Source organism: Carettochelys insculpta, chromosome 3, assembly GCF_033958435.1.
Source record: "Carettochelys insculpta isolate YL-2023 chromosome 3, ASM3395843v1, whole genome shotgun sequence".
Taxonomy (NCBI): domain Eukaryota; kingdom Metazoa; phylum Chordata; order Testudines; family Carettochelyidae; genus Carettochelys; species Carettochelys insculpta.
The window spans coordinates 162,541,318-162,561,821 of record NC_134139.1 but is presented as its reverse complement, the minus strand read 5'-3'; the positions used below and the strand labels follow the sequence as shown (position 1 = coordinate 162,561,821).

General features: G+C 40.5%; 1 protein-coding gene across 1 annotated transcript in view; it reads right to left on the bottom strand.

Moving 5' to 3' along the window:
• COL21A1 (collagen type XXI alpha 1 chain) overlaps positions 1-20,504 on the bottom strand; it is a 203,010-nt gene that overhangs the window by 17,793 nt on the left and 164,713 nt on the right. Inside the window, exons 23-25 of the mRNA XM_074991138.1 lie at positions 7,164-7,199; positions 6,524-6,568; positions 4,376-4,408 (exon numbers count right to left, since the gene is read on the bottom strand). Coding sequence (XP_074847239.1) covers positions 4,376-4,408; positions 6,524-6,568; positions 7,164-7,199 — 114 coding nt within the window. The remainder of the gene's footprint in view (positions 1-4,375; positions 4,409-6,523; positions 6,569-7,163; positions 7,200-20,504) is intronic.

Below are 20,504 nucleotides of genomic sequence, written 5' to 3'. Positions count from 1 at the left end.
TTTTACCAGTGCCTAATGTTTGTACGACTATTTATCATGCAAGGGGAGCTTGCATTATGTTCTCTGTACACAATCACAAATGTAGACATAGCTTAAGGGTGAAACTCTGGCTCCACTGACATAAATCACAAAACTTCTATTGACTACAATGGAGACAAATTTCACCCTATATCTCTACCATCTAGGATTGGGCACGGGGAGAAGACTTTAGTTTGATTTGTGCCAGTTCTTTTCCCAGACCTCAGTAATTCTCAAATAAATTAATAATAACAATAGTCAATTTCCTAAGTAAGCTTAAGCCAATGCTGGAAAACATTTTGAAATAAGGAACTTCATTAAGGCAATAATTCCTCTAAATACAACTACTTACAGCTTTAATTTGGACTACTTTCCAAACTTGGAGCCAACAAGCCACTACTGCAGTGGAATATAGTACACTCCCAGGTTTAAAATTAGTCTAATTTTTGTCCCTTTATGAGTTTTTCCTTTCAGGTTTTTATAGGTCTTGTGCACATTTTCAACAGGAGTTTTATAAACACATTTCACCTTTTCCAGATATGATATAGGGAAGAGCATTAACAAAGCAACAGACTTTATATTGCCAAGTAAGTAATATTCCTTTGGGAAATGGAAGAATGTTTAAAAGGTCTTTAGTCTTTTTTTTTTTAAATAAAGCAGCTACAGGTTTAATATTCAATTTCATTGTACACTACTATTAGATCACCCTACAACACGATGCATCTGATGAAGCAGGTCTTTGCCCACAAAAGTTTATGCTCCAAAATATCTGCTAGTCTATAAGGTGCCACAGGACTTCTTGTTGTTCTCCAAGATACAGACTAACATGGCTACCTCTCCGATACTTGTCACCCTACAACAGAGTATCATGGCTAACTCAAGCCTTTTTGGCATAGCCAACTATAAAAGTAGTCCAGTTCTTCACTGTCATAGAGAAGGACAAACTTTCCAGAGCTCTCCTGCATGCTGGAAGAGCATAGTCACTGCAGCATCCTTTACTTTACAGCAGCTTCTTGCTCTATACCTGGACAGCTCTGCACTTTGGTCATTGTACATCCCAGGGACTCTAAAGGGCTTTGTGATTGTGCTTGATGTCTGAGTGAAGTGCAGGAAGAGAAAAGGCTCCTGGAGCCTTGTTCCCTACATCCACACATGGACTAATCAAAATCTATCCCCTAACATTTTTAGAGCTAGTAATCCCTAGAGTTCAATTAAACCAAACAGAGTTAGTTCATGCTTTTCTGCTAGTGGCAAGTCAACGGCTTTATCATCTCTCTCATATGTTTATTTGATAGTGCCATCCTAGAAAATAATTGTAGAAAACCAACGCTTTCCTACTCAGCAGGATAGCACTCCATGGCCGTGTCTACACTAGCCCCAAACTTCGAAATGGCCATGCAAATGGCCATTTCAAAGTTTACTAATGAAGCGCTGAAATACATATTCAGCGCCTCATTAGCATGCGGGCGGCCGTGGCACTTCGAAACTGACGCGGCTCGGCGCCGCGTGGCTCGTCCCGACGGGGCTCCTTTTTGAAAGGACCTCTCCCACTTCAAAGTCCCCTTGTTCCTATGAGCAGATAGGAATAAGGGGACTTCAAAGTAGGCGGGGTCCTTTCGAAAAGGAGCCCCGTCGGGACGAGCCACGCAGCGGTGAGCCGCGTCAATTTCGAACTGCCGCGGCCACCCGCATGGTAACGAGGCGCTGAACATGTATTTCAGCGCTTCATTAGTAAACTGTGAAATGACCATTTGCATGGCCATTTCGAAGTTTGGGGCTAGTGTAGACACGGCCCATGTGTGTTTGAAATTAAGATTTTACTTATTTATCAAAATTATTACTCTTTACCTAATATTTTTATGCTGGCAACACAGATTATTGGAAATTTTCTTATGCACCATCAACAAACAAATGCTGATTAAAATTCAAATGAGTTGTACCTTGACCCCTTGACATTCAAAGCATGCTCACTATTTAATAGAAAATAGCATTAACTAAGAACGCTATCTAAATGTGTAGACTCCTTTACACAATCCAGATAAAAATCTTTTTTGTTTAACAAATCGTCCTGGTCAGCTAAGGTTTGGAGACTGTCAAGGTTTAGAGCCCTTACAACTGCTTTTAACTGGAACAGAAGCTGCATATGCTGACAACTGAAAAATCAGACTATTTATTTAGTTATTTTGTAATGTATAATTGTTAACTAGTTCCATACAAATTTTTGTGCAAATATAACACTAGAAAATATCTTTGGTACTTGGGAACAATTTGTTATTTTAATTGTTTTATAGCTAGAGAGCATATTTAGATACTTATAAGTTAATTTATTTTGCAATAAATTTTAAAAGGGCTGTGAAGAGAACAATGCAACCTAGAGAAAATGATATCTACTGTAGAACAAAACAACAGGCAGCAAGCCAACATAAGAACTCAAGACAAAATACTGGAATCATTAGCACAACAGCCTGAAGTGTGTGCCAAGAAATAAGATGAAACTGCTGAAAGAATGTTTTCTGCAGCAAATCTTGCTCTTGTAACGGCCAGCCACATCTATTGTTATTGGCAGAAGCAAGTTAAGAAAAAAGAAGAGTTTAAGAAATGCTGTAACATGCTAATTGGAGAGATTTTATACTAAAACAGTTCCTTTATACAAAGTACTAAAATAAAATATTTTGTAAAAGAAATTAAAATAAGGTTATATTGTCAACTACATGGTTCTTATCAACACACAGAATTAAGTCTTCTATGTTTGGAAAAAATTATTACAAATAGTATTAGAAAAAATGTAAATGTCTATATCCCATAAAAATATACCTCAGCATTAGGATGGTTTAGAAAATGCAGGAAGATCAGATGAGGAAAGCTGAATGAGTCTTTGACAATCTTTTACTGAGCCAGAGTAGGCTTCAACAAGATACTTAAGTACAAGTGTAATTTTTAAGGCCATAGTTCTACTGAAACCTAGAGTATTATTTTGCTGCTTATAGTTGCGCACTTGTTTAAGTACTCAGCTCACTGGGTGGTGGGGGGCCCTAAAGAACAAGTTCAGTTACTGAAATACAACAAAACTTCCTTATGCAAAACTCAGCAGGGAAGGGCCAAAAGCTGATTGTGTAAAGAAATTTCCAATTAAAGGTGAAACAGGGCACATGTACACTGATTTAACTTATGCTACAGTGAACCAGGAGCAACTACAATGAAGCTTGTTCGTTAGATATTTTATTTTTTTAGTAAAAAATAGAACTAAACTGTTTTAGTTATAAACAGAACTATAGGCACCCATCCAGTGCCCTGAGCAGGTGTGTTATAAACTAAAAAGCACAACACGAATTCTATAAAGGACTGTAAAAACATATCCACTTCAACCCACACTCTCTTCTGTAGCCCAGGAGAAGAAAGTAAAAGATGATTCTTGCTGTGTCCCCAGAAGGCTAATAAATCTGGGCTCTAGGGCTATGTTCATACTACAGCAGTCTGTTGACAGACGTTACTTTTGAGTGAGATCTTCTGGCAAAACTTCTGTCAACAGATCACGTCCACACATAAAAGAAGATCAAAAGAGCAATCAGCTCTGTCAATAGCGAGTGGCCAGACTGTCCAGCCGCTCTCTCGACACAAGTGTCAACTGGAAGCTCATCAAACAGGGCTGCCCAGGAGCTTTGTCTGTCAAGAAAAAGGCCCCCAGAATGTCTGCATGGGTTTTGTCAACAGAAATCTGACAGAGAGGCACAGCGCTACCAGTGGATGTGCTGGCTTTTATCAACAGTCTGTTGACAAAGCACATTTTGTGTAAAGGCACTCCACGGGTTTTGCTGACAAAATGCCAGTTTTGCCAGAAAACCCTATCATGCAGATGTCCCCTAGAAGACCTAGAGAAGGGTTGAATTCCAAAATATAGGACCCCTCACAGAAAAACTCTGTTCAAACTGGAGCTCAAGGACAGTGTCATACTACTGTAAAACCAATGGAAGTCAGATAAAAACCATACCCAGTGGATGGGTCAGTCTCATATGACATACTGTCACCAAATAAAGTTGTCCCTTGTATAGATTTTGTTTTAGTGTTAAAAATAGCGGGGCTTCAGTCTCCAGAAAAACAAAAAAGTTTTCTTAGTTTAAGGTCTAGTCCATTGGTTCCTTATTTATTTTTCTTTTAATTAACCCCTTTTTTTTTAAAATCTTCAAATTCTTTTTTATCTTGAGTTCCATTGAAAAAAACCTATAACCCTTTCTCGCTTTTTAAACAATATTTCTTTGCCTTTTCAGGCACTGATTTCCTTAACCATTATATACCCTTTAACATACATGACAGTCATTATTCAGACAATTGGCAAAGAGTATTAGAAAATGGTACATACCTCTCCATTTTCTCCTTTCAATCCATTTGCTCCCTTTTGAAATTAAATGTGGAAAATAAATAAACCAAGTTAAGCCACTGTTAGGACACCACTTTTTTTTACTAACTTTGGGAGTGAACAAGCCAGAATGTTTGATATGCAAATTAACTAAGGTTTATTTCAAAATAAATCTGAATTCTTACATGTGAGGTATATAAGACAGGCAACAAACATAATTAGGGTCTTCAAAATTAGTATATCTTAATATACTAGAAGATCATTAAGGAAATTATCATACATCATGTATATTAAGCATTTGCATTAGTTTTCTTACAAGAAACAATTAATGCTAAGTTTTACCTCAATAAAAAGCTAAAGAAAAAAAAACAGGATCATTGTGCAACCAAATGACTAAATCGTTGCACATTGATGTCCAGATCCAGGCTGTGATTAAATTAGATTTGGCTGCCGGCAATCCAGGCATAAACCTCTTGGCTATGTCTACACTTGCCCCAAACTTCGAAATGGCCAAGTAAATGGCCATTTCGAAGTTTACTAATGAAGCGCTGAAATATGTATTCAGCGCCTCATTAGCATGCGGGCGGCTGCAGCACTTCGAAATTGATGCGGATCGCCACCGCGTGGCTCGTCCCAACTGGGCTCCTTTTTGAAAGGACCCTGCCTACTTCGAAGTCCCTTTATTCGTGTGAGCAGATGGGAATAAGGGGACTTCGAAGTAGGCGGGGTCCTTTCGAAGTTTGGGGCTAGTGTAGACACGGCCCTTGAGTTACAAAGTCAGTCTCGGGAGAGGACACGGCAATGCTGGAAAAGGATTAACAACCTACTGTCTGCCATAAGGCACACAGATATTGCTGGCCGTGAAGCAGCATGGCAGGACGGCACATCACCTCAGCCACCTTCACAGATGGAATTCCTACGGAGCCTTGCTGGAAGCAGAAGCTGTATCTCAGAACCCCTGAGAAAAGGAACCAAAGGTGGCACTACCATGGCTTCACTGAACATGGCTCCTCTTTTTTTCTTCCCCCCCCCAACAGGCATGTGGTGGAATCATGGGTGCACTGATTGTGTGAGCAACCCTCACAGCTACTGTAATGCTGACAGGAGGAACTGAACTTGGGATCTCTGAAGATTAGCGCATGATGAACCTTGAGCCTCTACTACCTTCTGCTAAAGGCAGCGTGGCTCTCAGCTTAGGTTCTAGAAGAGTCACTCCTTCTGCCTGTAAGTGGTCTGTGTGCTACCATCTGGGACAGTGGACCCCACCCAGTAGGTGTGTGGGTTCCACTATTTTTTTTCCACAATTTAATTTTTAATTTTGCACCGTTAGTAAGTACTTTGCAATTTAGACATGACATAAAGCATGTAGTTAACAAGTTCTTACACTTACAACTAACAGCTATTTCCTGTGGTATGTTAACATAGCCAAGTATGACATAATCAAAATATATTTGAACAAGGTTAAAGAAAAGAGGAATTAGCTGATATGCAGCAGAAACAGGAAACATCTGTAATTTATGAGTAGAGAAGATGTTAACAATGGACTTGATTTCCAGTATGAAAGTAATTGGATCTTTAAATGCAATAATTTATGAATATGTTGCACGATAAACACAAAAGTGAATGAATAACTTTTATAGTCTTGGTCTTGACACTTACAAGCAATGTCCTAGAAGCCTGAAACAATTTTTCCATTATTACACCAGTATCTGGATTTTAGGTTATTATTGTTTGATCAATAATAATGCAAAATAAATTATTTTAAATAAATCTTCCAAAAATAGAAGCAGTATCATCCTATTATTGCAATGATATAATTACATTTTGCTATCACATAGCTCTTTATCTTTACACAACTCTCCCCTCAACCTTTTCAGCCTCTTGATACAAACAAATCTTGTTCGTTTTCTCTGCTTGCTATTCTATTTTTCAACATGCACTTCGTTTTTAATTTCATTATGTTAACTATTTTAAAGATTCTTAAACGATATTTTAATGACATTTTATATAGTCCTTGTAACCCTATTTACATGTAAATATATCTAAGGTCATTTGTTTAGATTCGAAGAGTTACCTTTGTAAATGGCATTTATCTTCTGAAGAAGCAAAATAAATGCAGTTTTCTTAAACTGTGTATTCTTTTAATGGTACCTGTTGGCCTGGAGTCCCTGGTCTTCCTCCTTCTCCTTTTTGTCCCTTCAGAAAAGAAGCAGGTTTTCTTGAACACTGCACATTTCTCATTAAGCAGAGAAAATAACGCAAAGAAATAAGCCCCATAGCAAAGTTGCATCTTTAAAACGGACTCAGTCAAAATCCTTAATCCAATGATCACTGAGTTTGTTAATGGAACGAACAAAGAGATATTTCAAGATTCATTTCCAAACTGGATCTCCCTTGCTCTTGACTGTGTCAGTCACTTTTGCACTATACTGAGGAAAATCTTAATTTTATGTCATTAGAGATTCAGAGACCTATTTTGGATTTTCAAGAGTGTTCGTCATTACCCTACCTGTGGACACCGCCCTACCCCCCACACCCACTACAGGCAGTGGGAGCAATTAAGTTATTTTAGAATACATTTGAAAATGCCACTCTTACGCTGAAACTAACTTTCACAACATTGTGCTGGTGAGTTCACACTGGGATGTGATTTCCTGAACTAAGTCTTCAACCTGCAGCCCGTAGTCCAATAATGTTCCCATTAAAATTAATTCAAACTGAATTAATATTTGACTACTAGTAAACATATGATATGCTAAACAATATTTAATGAAAAACAAAGTCAATGTACCTGGATACCTCTTTCCCCTTGGTTTCCTTTCTCCCCCTGTAAAATATTTAAGGTGTTGTAAAGTTTCTATTACAATTCATTTTACAACATTAGTTTCTGTTTTAATTTACTTCAGTAAATACAAGAGAAGGAGCTAATAGTGTAACCTGATCGTGACTGAAAACTAAATATTCTATCCACCTGATCATAATCCCTGATCCACCAAAGCTCTTAAAAACATGTTTAAACTGCTTTGCTGGAACAGGACCATAACAAGCAGGGAATTTGCTGTGCAAATAATTCTCGTAAAAAACAGTTATATTTACATGTTAAATTAAAATTATGAGATTGCTGGGAATCCTGTCGCAGTCAGTTGGTGTTCAGCCACTGATTTAATAGAAGTTCAGTTGGGCCCTACTTTTACCAGAGGACCAGACTGATTGCAGATGGAAGCTGGTGCAGCTCTGGCAGTCAATGCATATTCACCTGTTTTCATTCAAGGTGAGAAAATCCCTAATAATGTCTGTAAAATCACAGCTAATCCATTACAATACATAAAATTTACCCCTGATATTCTATGGTACCCAGTGGAGGATTAATTAGAAAGTATTTATATATATCTCAGTTTGAATCCCAAAACTAACTTAGAAAATGCACATCAGAGAATGCATATGATAGAAAATGCAATTTCATCTGCACTTAACCTGGTTCAACTGAAATATACTTTCTACCTAACCTATATGGGGAAGATTTTCAAAGACAACACATCTCCCCCTATAGCGATACACAATATATATTTTTTTAATATAGTGCCATGGACCATAAAAATCTGAACACCTTTCAGTTTACCCTGATATAAATCAAAGAATTAGTCCCATAGTGTTAACAATTGGAAAAACCTTGAATACAACAGCCACATAGCACAATTCTGAGCTCTTATGTATAAGGTTATGTTCTAATTATTATCATTTATGTAGCACCATAAATATACAGAGTGCCTTGTAGATATACAAAGACAAGTCTCTGCTGTAAGGCTTAGAATTGAGCTAGCATACTATTAATGGAATCATTCTGTGAATGGCTGGAGGAACTAGCCTGTTCAAGTTATGTACTTGGAGCAGCTAGGAAGGTTCAGGGAAGCCCTGAAACAAAGGAGCAAAGGAGGCAGCACACAGACAGCCTGTAAGAGTGGGGAACTGGAGGGATACAATAAGCCCTTGGCATGGGCAATGTGATCAGGCTTCAGAAGTTACAAAATGTGCATTTTTGTTCTCAACAAAGAGAGTGTTTTTATGTCAATCCATCATCTAACGCCTTGATGATTCTACAGCAGTTCCCTCTGTATTCTTATCCTGTCCACGGAATTTGATTTAGTGACAGACAAATTGGTCACAACTTAACCTGGGATAACACCTACAGAAGCACAGTTAGGTTTGTAAACTGCACAGACGTTAGCAGTCATACAGATGCAGCAGATATAATAGACTAAAAGCAGAGTAAATTATTATCATTGCATTAGTTGGCAGATACTGGAGAAGTATATCCTGATGTGTATTTGAACACTATGTAAGTATGTTTCAGCAGAGAAATTTCTTCTCAATAATTTTTGTTGGAAAAATATCAACATTTGTGAAACCATCATAAATGTGTTCCCTAGACACAAGGGAACTTGCTGCCAAAAAGTATGTGTACATTTTAAAATGTTATTGAGTTTGAAGGAACTCGGGTTTATGCTGATAGTCATAGGGTATGTCTACACAGCAGTTTTACTTCAAAATAAGCTATTCCAGAAGAGCTTATTTTGAAATAATGCTGATGCATACAAAATGCATTCCTAATAGCACTTAGCGCTTTCAAAATACAGTGTCTACACACAATACAGCCTATATTGAAAGAACCATTAGATACTCTATTCCCTGTCTTAACAACACCTATTTTGAAATAGCTATTTCTATTCCTTGGCTGCATCTACTCTGCCCCTCCCTTTCAGAAAGGGCATGCAAATGTGGCTGATCAAAAATGTAAATGAGGTGCTGGTTTGCACAGTCAACACCTTATTTGCATAATGGTGGTGACTCACTGTTCTGGAAGTGCTGTTTTCAAAAACTGCTATGTTAACGGGGTTCATCCAAAAGGAAGCCCCCTGCCTTTCGAAAGCACCCTGCTTCCTGGAAAAAAAAACAACCACAGGATTTGCATTTTGAAAACAGCACTTCCAGAATGGCGAGTGGCTGTCATTATGCAAATGAGGCACTGAATATACAAATCATAGGGTAATTTGCATTTTCAATTGGCCACATTTGCATGCCCCTTCCAAAAGGGAAGGGCAATGTAGATGCGGCCCTCGTGAAATGAGGTTTGCCTATTTTGAAATAGCTGTTATTTCAAAATAACTTTGCTGTGGAAACATACCGATAGTCAATGACATCCCAAGCAAAGGAAATCCTCTTTTAGATAAATGAGACAGGACTCTATCCCTCCAGAGATTTGCAAACTTCTGAAGGAAAACTGTAACATCACAGAAAATGTGAGGAATGAACACCAAGGACTATATTTTTCTAAAATCTGGTTTAGGCTTGAGTTGCGGGGGTTTTCCAAGAGAAACACACTAATATGTAGAAGGCAATAGCAATAAAATAAAACAACATTTAAATTCAGTGTTTGACAAGTTTCTTTAAATCTTGTTTTCCTTTCCGTTTCTGTTTTCTTCTCTCTTACTTTGTTTCTCTCTTTTCTGCTAAACTTCTTCCTACTCTGAAGCCATGTCTACACGTGCACGCTACTTCGAAGTAGCGGCACTAACTTCGAAATAGCGCCCATCATGGCTACACGCGCCGGGCGCTATTTCGAAGTTAACTTCGACGTTAGGCGGCGAGACGTCGAAGTCGCTAACCCCATAAGGGGATAGGAATAGCGCCCTACTTCGACGTTCAACGTCGAAGTAGGGACTGTGTAGTCGTTGCGCGTCCCGCAACTTCGAAATAGCGGGGTCCGCCATGGTGGCCATCAGCTGAGTGGTTGAGAGACGCTCTCTCTCGAGCCCCTGCGGGGCTCTATGGTCACCGTGTGCAGCAGCCCTTAGCCCAGGGCTTCTGGCTGCTGCTGCGGCAGCTGGGGATCCATGCTGCAGGCACAGGGTCTGCAACCAGTTGTCGGCTCTGTGGATCTTGTGTTGTTTAGTGCAACTGTGTCTGGGAGGGGCCCTTTAAGGGAGCGGCTTGCTGTTGAGTCCGCCCTGTGACCCTGTCTGCAGCTGTGCCTGGCACCCTTATTTCGATGTGTGCTACTTTGGCATGTAGACGTTCCCTCGCAGCGCCTATTTCGATGTGGTGCCGCGCAACGTCGAAGTTGAACATCGACGTTGCCAGCCCTGGAGGACGTGTAGACGTTACTCGTTGCTATATCGAAATAAGCTATTTCGATGTAGGCTTCACGTGTAGACGTAGCCTGAATCTCCTTTATTTTCATTGGAAGATTGCTTCCTCCTGCTCATGCTTGCAAGGTCAAGCTGCATTTGGTCTTCCTGTCTCAAAGTTTCTCTTTTTCCCCATCCCCTTCATTGGCTGTCTTCTTTCTCCTCTTTTGCCATTGTTGCACTCAAGTTCTCTTTTGACTTCCCTTTATATCTTGATTCCCTTTCCCTGCTTCTCCCATGTGGTGATCTCTCTAAAACTCATTTCCCCTTCAAGTATTGCTTTCTAGCGTTTATTCCTGATATTCATTATCAAATAGGAGTTTCAATCTCTTCAGCAGAGTCTACATGTGAGCACCCCTTCGAATGGGCAAAAATTGACCTGTGGAGGTCGAAATAGCACGCTAATAGTTGGTGCTGCAGGGGTAGTTCCAGAGGGCAACCATGGTCTTTTGAAAGGGAAAGTCCACATGGCTCCAAGCTCTCCTTTGAAAGAAGGAGGGCAGAAAAGTCACAGACAGGGTCCCAACAAGCCTTTCTGGAGCCACAGCCAGCTGCTCCCTTAAAGGCCCCCTCCCTCCATCCCACACGAGCAGAGTGCTGCCCAGCTGTCCCCAGGCCATGACAGCCCATTTGTGCCCTCATTTACTTAGGTGGCTGAGCAGTACCCCCAGGGCTGCCGGCCCCTCCCTGCCCAGGACACAGATGGGTTCCCCCTTGGAACATGTAGACACTCCTGCCATTGTTTTGAAAGAGGGCCACATATTTTGATGTTTTGTGCATGCATAGACACAGCTTTCATGTTTTATACAACCACATTTATAATGTATTTCAGTTTTTAGAGACACGTTTTAAAATTGGTATTTATTTATATATAAGGCACCAACTGAAATATACACCTAAAATCCACTAGTTTTATAAATTCATTAGTAAATGATTTTACAATGCAGCCCATATCACTAATGTAAAGACACATTGCAGACTGCTCACTTTGGAACAAAAGCAATAAAGTAAACCTATTAACATTGAGGAGAAAAAAAAAACATTGGTTCATTTTTTCCCCAGTTTTGAAGCATTAATGAAGAGCAAAGCATCTTTGGTTCAAAACACTGGGAGCTGTAAATCATTTTATCATCTTATGATGGTTTTATTGTCAAGGTTTGTGGTAAGCACCCTTTAACATAACTCTAAATTAGCTTTTCTCACTTCTTTGGCTCAGACTAACTGGAATAAGTCCAGATGGATAAGGAATACATTGCATCTACCATACTTTCTAGGTTTATGCACAACCTATACAGCTTTGACTCTCACTGTAAAGTGTCCTTTTCCCAAAGGCATGCAGTAAACTCTTTAATATCCAGCAACCCTTGGACTGAGAGGCTGCAGATATTCAAATATTCTGGATAACAGAGAAGTATATCTAGCAATGCATAGCAGTAAAGATTCATGATCAGAGATTAAGAAACAAACTAAAATGTGTGCAGAGTACTTTATTTACCATCAACAGTAGTATTGTACACTGCAAACTTACACTGTATTTGCTGTATTTGTATTTGCTTTCACTATATTGTACCTATAGAAAAGGTAACTAAAATTTACATATGGTTAAAATGCCAGTTATTTGAGAATTCTAGACAGCAGAATGCTGGATATGAAAGAGTTTACTGTATGAATCTTCAAAAACAACAAGAAGTCCTGTGGCACCTTATAAACTAACAGATATTTTGGAGCATAAGCTTTCATGGGCAAAGACCCCACTCATGCATCTGATGAAGCGAGTCTGCCCACAAAAGCTTATGCTCCAAAATATTTGTTAGTTTATAAGGTGCCACAGGACTTCTTGTTGTTTTTGAAGATACAGACTAAAACAGCACTCTCTTTGATTCTTGTATAAATCTTGGAAAGCATGGAAATGATCTAAAGTCCAGGAAAGCCAAAGTATTGTATGAAAAGAAAATCCTATGGGAACAACTCCTTAAGACTGACAATTAAAAATCAACAAAAATCAAGAAATCAAGTTGTTCACTACACACAAGTTGTACCACTTTAATAGCACTGGTACAAGCCCACTATTGTAGATACAGTTTTACCAATAAAAGGTGGCTACACTGATATAGCTGTTCCTATAAAGAAAGAAGGGGTAAGCTTTACTGAGTTACCTTTGTTCAGATAAAAACTGCACACTAGAGTTTTACTAATTCAACTATTTTGGTAGATAACCAGACCTGCAAGCTGAAACAACAAAAAATATTTGTGTATGGTCCAGGCCAAGAAGTCAAAATTTTCACATTTACATTGAGTTACCTGCAGTACACAGAATATGATTGCCATCTACACTTAAATTTAACTAAGCATACTTAACAGGCCAGATCAAAGTAATCAGAATTACTCTTTCAATGGAACTGTTCTTGCACATGTTGACCTCCAGCTCAACATATCCAGTTCTAATGGTAACAGCTGCAATATTTTCATGCATGGGATTTTCCCTAGCCGTATCCCTAAGGCAGCTTTAAGGGCATTTGGTATCTGTGTTTCCATGAGACATTTACAGTTTTCCTCATGCTAAGTGATCTAGCAATTTATGGAAACTTTTCCCCATTAAACGTTAATTACTAATGCCAGTGTCCAGGAACCACAGAACCCCTCTCCCCACACTTATGCTTCTTCTTGGTTGCCCAGTCTGACGAACCCCACAAGGGCTCCATTGTTTTGTGCAACCACCCAGCTGACATGCCAGTTACACATTCCAGAATCACTTCAGCCTGAACTACACAACAGATACTAGCTCTCCTGTGCTTGTGCAAAAAAAGAGAACGTGCAAGCACAGCTATAAACCAGCTGCAGAAATGTGGATCTCTATGATCACACTGCACAGGGGATGCAGAAGAATGGGCAAGATTGGAATCAGCAATGTGAATGCAAAGGAACTATGTCCGGCAATCCAGAAAGACTGGGAGGCCAACAAACAATCCAGTGCCCAGTCACAGACCCACTGCCTTTGCAAAGAACTACATCCCATACTAAGATAAGGGATCTGTACAACAAAGAGACAGAGCTGTTATTGATTTATGATTCACCTTGAGAATTAGATGGGGTCCATGTGGAGGCATTTTTATGTACACAGGCATGTCCTTTAAATCTTCCTGAGAGATCTCCCTGATGAAATTTACATGTAGGTACTCTACAGACCTCTTTCTCCATAATAGGACACTTCCCAACACTAGTCATCGGTAACTTCGGTAGGTGCCATGGCAGTAAACTGGCTAGCAGCATACAGGCTCAGGTGCTTTCAGGACAGCAGCTGTGCTCACTGTGACTTAGTTACCCTCACGAGTTCGAGCTCAGCTAAAATCATCACTTCCTGGGAAAAATGGTGCCAGTATTCAGTGTCATTACTCAATATTGTCACGTTGATTTATGCAACTGAGTAATTTCTTCCTCAGTTCCCTCACATCTGGTGGATCATACTTACCAGGACTGGTGCTGTGAGGGTGCTGTACACTATCACTGTAAGATAGAACTGACAATAGACAAGTCTTGTTTAAAAATCTAGGGCTGCATCTACACTACAGAGATCCTTCGAAAGAAGAAGTTCTTCTGGAAGATCCCTCCCCAAAAACCTTCATTTGAAAGAGCACATCCATGCACAAAAATGTGGATGGAAAAAAAAATTGATCCACTCTTTCAAAGAGCATCCACACAACTCTGCTCTTTCAAAAGGACAGGCCAGTGATCAAAAAAACCCAGCGTGATGAGGACTGCTCCTTCAAAAAAAGCACCCCCTCCCCAGGTGTCTACACATTTTTTCCCTGAAAGAATCTTTTAGAAAAAGGTGTTCTTCCTCAACTGGGAGAGGAAGACGGCTGCTGGAAAAAGTGCTGCATTCTTCTGGTTTAATAAATGTCGAAAGAAGGTATTTTGTGTGTAGATGCTCCAAGCGATTTTTCAAAAGAGACCCAGGTTTTTTGGAAAACCTCGCTCGCGTAGACATAGCCTCGGGGAGCAAGTTAAATCTTAACTTTCAATTTCCACTGCCACTGTACTGACCGTAATAACACTGCATGTTTTTATTCTGTAGCTGCAGCCACTGTGGCCCTGAAGGCTTCCCCCTTGACATTCACAGAACATCTGAACCAGATAAGGAAAAAAACCAAAAAAGACTTGGGCTGAGATGTTTTGTTATGTCTTGCAAAGCAGTGCTGCATTAGACTACGAACAGAGGATCTGGAGAATGACTACTGCAGACTATATGGAGAGGGAAAGGAGAAAGGCCCAGAAGGCTGAGCAGGTAATGGAGAAGGCGATGCACCAAGACACTATTGAGCTTCTCCAGTAACAAAGATGGATGCTGTAGTCTCTTGTGGAACAACAGGTTCTACAATCCCAGGCATGCCTACCTTTGCAGCCCACAGAGAACACCATTGCAGCACCTACGTACACTCACCATCTTCACCCCTCAACATTCCACATGGCATTGGGAGACACATCACTATTCTGGAGTGGACAATAAGAGATATTAAGGACAACCGCAGTTGCACATGTCTTGTGAGAGCCTAGTTCATGCAAGCGTGGCTAAAATAGACACAAATGTTCCTTCCTCTTCTTTATACTATGTTCTATATGTTTATTAAGGTTTTAATGTACTTGCTTTTAATTTGCACAGAATTTTTAGATGTTTTCGTTAGTCAGAAAAACTATTTTTTAGAAAATAATTCATGTTTATTAGTTCCCAACATATGGTGCACAAAATCTGGCAGCAGTGAAAATAGTAGTATTGTACATTGTGATAACTCACAGGATCACACATACAGTGTAATAAACAAATGTACTGCATGCATTGCAACAGTAGTAGGTGCTTTTTCAGTGTTATATTCATTAATGTTAATTCAGTGTTAATTCATTAAGTCTCCAGGACCAGACGGCATTCACCCAAGGGTTCTGAAAGAACTCAAATGTGAAATTGCGGAGTTATTAACAGTGGTTTGTAACCTATCCTTTAAATCCACTTTGGTACCAAATGACTGGAAGATGGCCAATATAACACCAATATTTAAAAAAGGCTCTAGAGGAGATCCTGGCAATTATAGACCGATAAGTTTAACATCAGTACCAGGCAAATTAGTAGAAACACTAGTAAAGAGTAAAATTGCAAGGCACATAGAAGAGCATGAATTGTTGGGCAAAAGTCAGCATGGTTTCTGCAGAGGGAAGTCGTGTCTGTCTAATCTATTAGAATTCTTTGAAGGGGTTAATAAACATGCGGACAAGGGGCACCCAGTGGATATAATATACCTAGATTTCCAGAAAGCCTTTGACACGGTCCCACACCAAAGGCTTTTATGTAAATTAGGTGGTCATGGGATAGGAGGAAAGGTCCTTTCATGGATCGGGAATTGGTTAAAAGACAGAAAACAAAGGGTTGGAATAAATGGTAAATTTTCACAATGGAGGGGGGTAACTAGTGGTGTTCCCCAGGGCTCAGTCCTGGGACCGATCCTGTTCAACTTGTTCATCAATGATCTAGAAAATGAGGTAAGCAGTGAGGTGGCAAAGTTTGCAGATGACACCAAGTTGTTCAGGACAGTCAAAAGCAAAAGGGATTGTGAAGAACTACAAAAAGATCTCAGCAAACTGAGTGATTGGGCAGCAAAATGGCAAATGAAATTTAATGTGGGTAAGTGTAAGGTAATGCATGTTGGAAAAAATAACCCAAATTACACGTACTACATGATGGGGTCAAATTTAGCTACGACAAATCAGGAAAGGGATCTTGGAGTTATAGTGGATAGTTCTCTGAAGACATCCACGCAGTGTGCAGCAGCAGTTAGTAAGGCAAATAGGATGTTAGGAATTATTAAAAAAGGGATCGATAATAAGACAAAAGATATCATACTTCCCCTATATAAAACTATGGTACGCCCACATCTCGAGTACTGCGTGCAGATGTGGTCTCCTCACCTCAAAAAAGATATATTGGCATTAGAAAAGGTTCAGAAAAGGGCGACTAAGATGATTAGGGGCTTGGAAAGGGTCCCATATGGGGAGAGGCTAGAGAGACTGGGACTTTTCAGTTTGGAAAAAAGGCGATTGAGGGGCGATATGATAGAGGTATATAAAATCATGAATGGTGTGGAGAAAGTGAATATAGAAAAATTATTTACCTTTTCCCATAATACAAGAACTAGGGGACACCAAATGAAATTGATGGGTAGTAGGTTCAAAACTAATAAAAGGAAATTTTTCTTCACACAGCGCACAGTCAACCTGTGGAACTCCTTGCCCGAGGAGGCTGTGAAGGCCAGGACTCTATTAGGGTTTAAAAAAGAGCTTGATAAATTTTTGCAGGTTAGGTCCATAAATGGCTATTAGCCAGGGATAAAGTATGGTGCCCTAGCCTTCAGAACAAGGGCAGGAGATGGATGGCAGGAGATAAATCACTTGATCATTGTCTTCTGTTCTCCTTCTCTGGGGCACCTGGCATTGGCCACCGTCGGCAGATGGGATGCTGGGCTTGATGGACCTTTGGTCTGACCCAGTATGGCCATTCTTATGTTCTTATGTTCTATGTTCTTAAGCAATGTACAATCTCACCATAAAATCCCATAAACAGAAGAGTCACGGTGAAAATGGTATACTATATTACTCTGGTTCTCTATCAATGTGCTCTTTCACAGGCTTCATAAGTCACGTAGCTCTTGGCTGATCTGTTCTGACCACCCTTGTGTCTGGCCATTCACACTCAGAATAACAGAAGATGATTAATGGCTCTGCACACTTGCATGACCACTGTCCTCAGGGTAGATTTGCTAACTCCAAAATAGTTTCCCACTGTCTTGTAGCAGCCTGGCACTGCAAATTTCCACAGTGTGTTTGCCACTCACTCACTGTCACAGTGCAGCTATTTTTTTGTATCCCTCCTTTGTAGGTCTGTAACGAGCTTAGCACACATACCTAGTAATGTGGGCTTGTGCAGCCAAAAGTTCTGTAGCCATTGCTCATTGTCCCAAGCCTACATTGCAATACGATCCCACTAGTCAGTGCTCACTATTCCCACTGCAGTCTGCTCTCCAGGAAATCGTGTTTCCCATTACACCAATACCAGATACTCATGAAGCGTGTGCATGAAACATTCTTTAAAAGAGTACACAGAACCCATGCTTCTGCCAGAGATGGTGGAAAAGTCCCATGGGGATGTGGAAGCTCAAAATAGGCATGAAAATTATGGAATAAATATTGCACTATGGTTTAGAGAAGGTACCATGGTAAGAACTTTACCACAGCCACTCCAGTCACTCTCTGTGACTCATTATGCATTACCAAATTTTCCCAAAAAACAGTGCATTGAGTTGTACACTGGGATATCTACCCAAGGTGCACCACACTGTGCTTCAAAATAAACACTCCTGAGTGGGATGCAGGCTTGGGACAATGAGCAATGGCTACAGAACTTTTGGCTGCACAAGGCCACATTACTAGGTATGTGTGCTGAATATGCACACATGTATGCACATGCACAAGCATCATACTAAGGGTGGCTTTACACTGACATACACCGCGCTGCAAATGTTTGTAGTGTAGATATGCCCTAAAACACATCAGAGTGACCTAAGTTTCAGAGAATTCTGAATGCCTACCTCTTAAACTCAGGCAGTCATTTTGAGTTGAATTATAGTCACTTCTGAAACAGTCATTATAGTCACTTCTGAAACTGTAGCCCATAATTTTTGCAATATATTAAGGAAATAGAAAATAATAGTCTTGAAGAATTTCCTTACTAGAGTTCAACTGCACTTGATACGCAGAGCTCTGCACTGACAGGAGATGAGGATCTGGATGGCACAATCTCCATGAAATCCCAGAGCACACAAGGAGCACAGAATTTTGCTTGGAGGAGACATGAAAGACTCAGGATTTCCTAGGCTAATTACTTTATTTACAGTATGGACACAAGGCTCATTTTCTTCACGATGACAAAACCAGCAAGATTCCTTTTAACCAGATAGCTTGAAACAACTCTTCAGACAGTTTCACAGCAATCAGTGTCTACATTTGAGGTGCCTTTTCTGTGAGGCTGCATCCAGGGTAAGAAGAGCAGCTGCGCTAGGTGCAGAGTGGGTGCAAAAACGGACAAGTACACAGTGGCAAGTACACCTTTCGAGTGCGGTGCCTGAGATGGGCCTTGGACCGCCAAGGCTAACAGAAATCTAATGCAACAGATGTAAGGAAACAAGGATTAAGTGCAACGAACATGGTTTGTTCTCTGTAACAGCCTCTTGTTGCTCTCCTCCTCCACAGGCCATCCCCCCGCCCGGCATGTTTGTTGTGCTTTTGATGTAGTAAGCTGCTTGGAGCAAGGTCCCTGTAATTTTTAGCTACCTATAAATACTCAGCACTTCCATCACACCTTTCACTGAAAGATCTCAATGCACTAAACAAGCATACTGAAATTTTGCTATTACAGATGAGAAAACAGAGTTAAAGGGATTTCCTCAGGGTTACGTGATGGGTTAATGACAAAGCCAAGAAGTAAGCTCACTGCTCCCAACTCCCAAGTCAACGCTCATGCTTCAGCCACACTGCCCTACTGCACCCACACTTCGTAATAATGAGCCTGCTATCGGGCAACCTTAAACCACCCTCCCCTGTCCATTGACATGGGACAGCTGTGGATTCATTAGTCAGTGTTTGTGGAGATTAAAAAGACAAGTCAGACCACACAGTCCTTCTCCTGCCTACACAGGGTTGTGCCCACTTGTATTAGTACTTGTTCCAGGGGAGTTTTAAACACACCAAGCAATAGGGTTTCCACTGCTGGAGGACACAAAGAGTTTTTAGATTGCATTTTCTAGCTCTCCAAAAGTAGGATCCACCAAGCAGGTGCCTCCACTGTCTGATTCCAGGTAGGGAGTTCCTATCTGGGGCTTTCTAAACTAACCTGTGTGACTCAAAGCAGCTTGAATACAGATGCCTACCTCTGAGAGTGGGGCAGGGTTTTCAACCTGCCTGTTGCTGGCCTTTCACATTGCCTAGGTTAGCTAGTGATCAGCAGTGCCGGCTTTTGTGAATGGCATTCTTGGGCGCTTATCTGTCTCCATGTATTATTATACAGGAAGCCTAGGTACCTAAGTAACCTCAGTCAGTTTTCTGGATCATAGATGTGTTCCTGTGATTTTCTCAGTGCTGTCACACTCAGCACTGCAATGCCCAAGTCCCTCTGTGGATCCCACCCAAAGCACTTCACAAAAAGGGACCATCAGCATTAGCTCCATTTTAGAGATGGAGAAAATGACAAGCAGAGTGCCATGCTGCAGTGCTTAGGACTGGCAGGCAAATCTGCTCTCCAGAGATGTGCTCACCCCAGGAGAGCTTAGTTGCTATCTGTGCTCTTGCTGTGCTTTGCACCGTTACTGCCGAACTCTGCCATGGGAAATGAGGGCAGAATAGAATTAATTATTGCTATTATTTGGGGGTCACTGTTTCAACTTGCATGTCCTATCATGCACCCCTGTGCCTTGGCTGACTCTTGACACTTAGCACAACGCTCATTTGCTTTGGCTTTATAATTTCACCCTAAAAACAAAACAGACCAAAGCCATTCCATTTTGGTTTTCTTCTCCCTCTGCACCCAATCTCACCTTCCTCTTGATTTACATCCTCAGCCAATCCAATGAGGAAAATGAAAGAGGCTGTGAAAGAGGAAGATATCCACTTTATTGAAGACATGGTTTAAAATGGCTGCATGTGTGATGGAAGCTGGACTACCACAGCCCGCTGCAGAGAATCACATTTCATTTCAATTCCCTAGGATCGAAAGATGGTATTATCTACGTTGAACTTAATCATTAAGTCCCCATTTTAAAAGTCAGAGTCAGTTAAGCTCTGTTCTTTTCCCCAGCCTGTGGGCCTTGGTTTGTTATTGTTAATCAGGACAGAAAGAGAAACTGCTTTCA